General features: G+C 39.7%; 1 protein-coding gene across 1 annotated transcript in view; it reads right to left on the bottom strand.

Annotated features, from left to right (window-relative positions):
• Window positions 1-6,400, bottom strand: part of si:dkey-40c11.2 (drebrin-like protein A) — a 31,990-nt gene that overhangs the window by 10,590 nt on the left and 15,000 nt on the right. Inside the window, exons 2-4 of the mRNA XM_005922862.3 lie at window positions 3,600-3,655; window positions 3,319-3,431; window positions 2,158-2,232 (exon numbers count right to left, since the gene is read on the bottom strand). Coding sequence (XP_005922924.1) covers window positions 2,158-2,232; window positions 3,319-3,431; window positions 3,600-3,655 — 244 coding nt within the window. The remainder of the gene's footprint in view (window positions 1-2,157; window positions 2,233-3,318; window positions 3,432-3,599; window positions 3,656-6,400) is intronic.

Raw genomic sequence — 6,400 nt, 5'->3', positions numbered from 1 at the left:
CACACACACACACACACACACACACACACACACACACACACAAACACAATGCTCTTCTGTCAAAACTTAATTCAGTTATTTGTTTTTTGGTAGAAATTAACAATGGAAACACCTGCACCCTATTCATAATTTAGTTTTCATAACTTAATGCCACATTAACTTCAGTTTATAACACACCCAAATCAGACTCGCCTCGACAAAACCCCCTCACTGCCAGCTGGGACATGCAGCATAGCGAGCCAGAAAAAACAGAAACAAAGTGGAGGGAAAAGAGGAAAAAAAAGAAAGATAAGTAAAAAACTTATGGCTTACGTAGGGTAAAAACAGCCATGATTTTAAAAAAGAACAAGCTATTGCATCCCCAGATGTTATCACCCATCCAATCTGTATATATTTATAGATCATTTCCATGGTTTTGTTTTTCACGTCACTGCAAGGTCAAGTACGGCTCAGAAATAAGAGAGCTGTTTAGACTATAGCATCTGGTTAATGTAGGCATTTAGCAGGTGAGGGAGTGACTTTTTGTGTATCAATATTTCAGCTACTGATTTGTTAAAATAAAACAATTCTCAAAGACCAATATCAGGTAGCCTTTGAGTCTCCAGTATATTGCATAATCATAATTACGCATCGAATCAGTTTTATTGGACATGGAACAGAACAGCGCCTGTGATAGATACTGGGGTCATTTGTGATCCTTAAAAGATTTGTCTCCACAAACATATGAGCTGTTAATAATATTAAATCATCGACTGTACTGTACATTGGCTATGCAATTCTACAAATAAAGACAGGTTAAGTCTGAATATAAATACTTTGACAGATAATTTTTTAAGGTTCACTACACACCAACTCCAATACAACACAAGCCGGAAACACACCAGTGTGTTTGACGTTTTTTCGTAAGCTGTCTTGATACTAGTGAGATCATCACCTGTACTGTAAATTATGCCATAAGTGAGCATTTTAGTATTTGTGGGAAAACTGATTAAAGACGTTTGCATGAACAAAAGACAGTTTTGCATAGTCATGTATGATCACCGCGTACTTCTACAAATGACATCCATGCGTCTATTGTATAAGGTCAAATTAGAATAAATTGTTTCTCTTCCTTTTTGCATTTTACATTAGCAGTAGTGACCACAGGGTACTTAAACAGTCCTGCTTATTAATGAGCATGTTTGTGTGTGTTGGCTAAGTTTAGAAGCCTCTTTTGTCCCACAGCTCACATAAGGAGAAGTGATTTTCTTCATTCCCCTTAACGTCCACCATGAAATCATGTTTCTATGATTATGAAATCCCACAAGAAATTCTGATCAAAGAAGCCTCACACAAGACTCAGAGAGGGGATAGTGGGCTTTCAACTGGTTTCTTATAAAGTCCCAGAGCCCACATTCATTGTTTTAAAAAAAGAGACAAAAAAAACAACAAACATTCCACAGATGCTCCTACAGTCGACTGGGTGATGCCTTTATATGGAAAGTGGTAAACCTAGGGGTCAGTTCAATCCTTTCTACTCACTGACACACAAAATAAATACTGTTTGAGGGGCACAGACAGGGGAATCGTCAGCAGTGATGGACAGTTTTTGTCATATGCTGTAAACACACCTGAATCCTAAAAATATGCACATGCAGCTGAATCATAGAAATTATACAGTTCTCTTTTCTCTGGTCCATCTGCTTCCTGTCTATCTTACCACTACTTGACTTTGGCATGGGACTTGTGGGTTGTACCACCAACAACAGAATTTTAAACAAAACTTAGCAATCTCACCCTGAACCAACAAACCAGTAGGGCAGGAAGGGGTCTGAGGACAGGAAACTCTCAAAACAATACTAAGCAAACTACAAAGTGTAAATATAGAGTTTGAGGGTAAACGGTCTAGAATTCAGGGACAAAGATTATAGGAAAGTATAAAACACATTTTTCACTATTATTTTGGAATTTCACAGGAAATTAAACAGAATCTAAATGAACAGAAAGAGTAACAGAAACTGCAAGTGTTTTTTGCATGGCACTACCTCCGGGTCTAAACGGTCCTTGCACAGATGGAATTATTTCCTCTTAAATGAAGCCAAACAAAAACACAAATGACTGGATTTACTTTAGCAAACCCGAAGGCCATTGTCAAGTTCACATTCTTATGTACTGCACCTTAAAGAAGTTCTTGAGGGCTGGAATGTGGGTGGCACATTCTGTTCTCCTGTAGTCATCGACATTTTGGCCAACCTGCGTACAAACAGGATGTAGACACTTAGACTGATATCACAGATCTCTCTTAGAAGACTAAAAAAAGACATGAAGGAAACAGGCTGGGAAAAAACAGGATTCAAACGATGTCATGAGGCATCTGAAGACTGATCATCTTGAGAAGTGTTTAGTGTCGTCATGCCAATAAGTTCTCAAAGGGATTTAAAAAAACCAACTTGTCAATAAGTGCGTGTCTGAAAGAACAGGATTTCTCCAAATTATTTGAATTGAATTATTCCATTGTGAGGAAAACTATCAACAATTGTGTATATTTGTGTATTTAGTGACTATTTGTGTAGAACTAGAAATCTAAGCAAAGTCAGTCTAAATTTAAAACAACGGTCTCTAAAAAGACCCAAAATTTGAACCCAGGATCTCCAGGTAGCCTGAGCTGCATGTGTTTACAGTGCACAAATTTGATCCGCATGGGAAGTGTACCAGAATAAACTAAAGTTTGTAGATGAACATAAAATCAAAGAGCAGGCCTTTTGGAATGAAGTGCTCCTGACAGCTGGAAAGACAAATCAAAGACAGTAACAGTGGACATGTTTGGAGCAGAACAAAGGCAGCGTTTCTTTAGGGAAGAGCTATATACTACCATACCACTTCAAGCACCAGATACAACGGTGGTGAAAATATTATGGTTACAGGTTGCGTCTTTGACACTTAGGTCCTCTGCTCGCCTTGTAATTCACTCATTTTTCCACTGCACTGAGACATTTTCAAAGCTTTTCTTCCAAATTTCATGTAAGCCTCTGAAAACAAGAGTGCTGAATGAAAATAAGCCAGGAATATTTCGGGTTTCTCCAGAATACTTTATAAGTTAATAAGGGCGTACGCTTCTGTATCTGACCACAACAACATGTGAAACCCCTTATCTCAGAGCTGCAAAATGACCCAGCTGCCTCCAAATTAATTTAAGTCTGTGAGTCCTTGTGTTTGAAGCGTACCTGCTGTTTTCATGGCAAAGAATGCATGTGTGTTTGAGTAATTCGAGCTGGTATTTGTGTTATGATAGGCGAATGCTTACACAAGTTAAACCCCATGAGCCCGTCTGCTACTCACCCAGCTGATCAGCACGATCCGGGGGGCTCCTGTCTCTACACTTCCGACTTTGCACAGTCCATATTGAGGCTTTGAGATGTGAAACTTAGCTGCCAGCTCTGCCACACCACCCGCTGCTAGGAAAGAGACAGATGCAGGGTGAGGGAACAAAGGGATATTGATGTGCAAATACGGTGCACTTTCTTTTTATATATCAACTTCTTTCAAGCCCAAGCAGAGGAGCAAACAAGCTTTTTTGTGGTCTTATGAAGGTAAATGATAAAAATAAGAGTCCACTTTACCTCCTGAGTCAGCTAGTTTGAGGTTGTTTGTGACTCCATCATATGCAAATAATGCCCTGTGAACATACAAACACACACAGGTCAAGATGCAAACAATAGCATGATTTCTGTGTATGCAAGCCCAAAGCCAAATGTTTTCCTGCGCATACCAGTGCTTTGTCTGAAAAACAACAAGCTTCCTTGCTGTGCAGAAGCACTATTACACCGACAAAAATAAATTCTTTTCAACTGTGACACACGTGCTCGCTCACTTTGTTCTGTCTCCCTTCCTGCTCTTGTTCACCAAAGACCCTTACAGCACAGAGATAAAACAGCACGGCACATTGTAACACAATAAGCTGCATTCACAGCATTTTCCTCATCGATGGGCAACTCCTGATTGTGAAATAAACAGTGTGCACACCGATGGGGCTTTTATTTTTTGTTAAGTGTTTTGCAGGTGAAAACCTGCCCCACCGCACCCTTCAGTGAGAAGACTGTTGCTGTGGCAACTCGACAACTGATGATGTGTTTTCATGAGACCACTGAAAAACAACGGCTCAATTAAGAGCTTGGTGACTGATTTAAGATTGATACACACAATAAAAGGGCTTATATGTGGTTTTCTGCAAGAGGGAAATGTGTGACTTCATAAGAACCAAAACAAAGAAATAAACCTTAAGGCAAGTTCATTTTGTCTGTACTGGATCTGAACCCCAAATGACACCATTATGCTATTTGAGAAGATGTGTTTCCTAAATAATCTCGATGCTTTTGCATGTTTGAAGCACATCTGTGTAAATGTGTACGTTAGAGTCTGTTGCTTAACAAGGCGGCCTGCAGAGAGAGAAACTGTCAAATCTTTAAAGGGCCGCATGTGCCCGTCTGTGTGCACAAGTATGTGTCTGACTGTGGGCCTGTGTAAAGGTTTCACTGTAGGACTCCTGGAGTTCAGAGAATAACATCTGGAGCTGGATTGCAAAAGGGCACAAGCAACGATTACAAAGGACCAAAGGTAAATGGCCTGTGTGTGTGTGTGTGTGTGTGTGTGTGTGTGTGTGTGTGTGTGTGTGTGTGTGTGTGTGTGCGCGCGTATGTGACAGGAGTCAGAAAAGTACTCTGTTTATAGTAACCATTGTCCATATGTAAATATGTAAGAAGAATCGTGTATGTTTCTGTTCTGTGTCCTGTGTACTGTTTGTTTGTATATGTGTCTTTCTGGCTGCTGTTACAACCAAATTTCCCCCTGTGGGACAATTAAAGGATTATTCTATTCTATTCTAAAAGCATCAGTATCAGTTTAAAATGTTTCGGTTGACTGTACAAAAGAGTACAAAACAGCTGTTTGGTATATGGGTTGACAATGGTGCCAAATAACTCAGTTAGCATTTCTCATTCACTGTTATTTTTCCTGATACAACAAGTCTGCCTTTGTTCTTTCTCCCAGAAGAACAAAAAGCTTCAGTCAAAAGTCAGTCAGTATGTGTGTGCGCTTATGACACAATAACCATACTGTGCAACCTACTGAGCAAGTTGCAAGCTGGCCGAGCGTGTGAGGAGACATGTTGCTGCTGCGCTTTCATTTTTGTTTTGTTTTTTATTGTTTTTGTAATGTTGGCAAATGTTTGTTTAATATCTATGATATCACCCTGCAAGTATTTGAAATCAGATTGCATAAGAATATAATGCAACTTATGGGAACATTCTCCCCCAGCTCCCCGGCACGAGCTCTGCATCACCTCAAGCACTTACTTACGTGTTTCGGGATTAGATTAGCCACAAAAAATGCAGCAACAACAATGCTGCTCTCTTTTATTAGTTTTAACAAGTCACCAAACCACATCCGTGGTCTTCTAACATTCCAAGGTTGCCATTCCCAAGCTGTCAAGGTCAAAAGTCAATGTGACTGTGAAGGAGTCTTAATTGCATGTGCAAATTTTCCACCCACAGAGAACAAGCTTGCTCACGAGGTACGCTGAGCTGAGGGACACTCTTTGTTCTGCCACAGCTTTCACTAAGATAGACTTTGCAAAGATCCTATTTTTCAGCAGCTTTCTCCCCAAATCTTTACCTAATCTCAATTTAGTGAAGCAGTATTACAAAATCACACACAATAAGTAAAGACCATCTTTTGTATCTATCCATCTATTGATACAGTTTTTGAGAAAGGCACAAATTACAGTTAGAAACTGATCACATAGGGTCTTCTTTGAGCAAGGAGACTACAAATGTTCTACTGACTCAAAACAAATGATTTAGCATCAAAGGAAAACCTCGGTGAGGCCTACATATAGCTGTCATGTCGAAATCTTACACATTAAACCACTAAATGACTGCATGGACATATCAGTAGTTTTATGTAGTGAGCATGTTTTTTCCCAAACACAAGCTGAAGTCTTTTATCCTGTCTATCCTGGAAAGTTGTCCTCGACAATAAGACCAAAGTCGCTTTGGAGTCTTGCTTCATACCTGAGCCAAGCTGTGCAATATTACATCATATGAAATTAAGATTCCCTCTATATGCCCATTTTTGTCTGCATCACTTAATTGGGTATTTTACTGTAGTAATAGAAGTTTCAGAAGCGGTAAAGTTGTTCCCCTAATTAATAAAGCATACCCCTCACCAACTCGGCACACACGCACTGACTGACTGACTGATGAGAAAAACAGACGCTCTTATGTCTGTACTCCAGCCCACTTCCAAACCAAGCCAGCTATGACCTCAGAGGAAGAGAAGAGAAGAGAAGAGAAGAGAAGAGAAGAGAAGAGAAGAGAAGAGAAGAGAAGAGAAGAGAAGAGAAGAGAAGAGAAGAGAAGAGAAG

This window comes from Haplochromis burtoni, unplaced genomic scaffold (assembly GCF_018398535.1).
Source record: "Haplochromis burtoni strain Fernald_Lab_line unplaced genomic scaffold, NCSU_Asbu1 Contig_63, whole genome shotgun sequence".
Lineage (NCBI taxonomy): Eukaryota > Metazoa > Chordata > Actinopteri > Cichliformes > Cichlidae > Haplochromis > Haplochromis burtoni.
The sequence above is the reverse complement of the archived record's forward strand: the minus strand, read 5'-3'. Positions and strand labels throughout refer to the sequence as shown.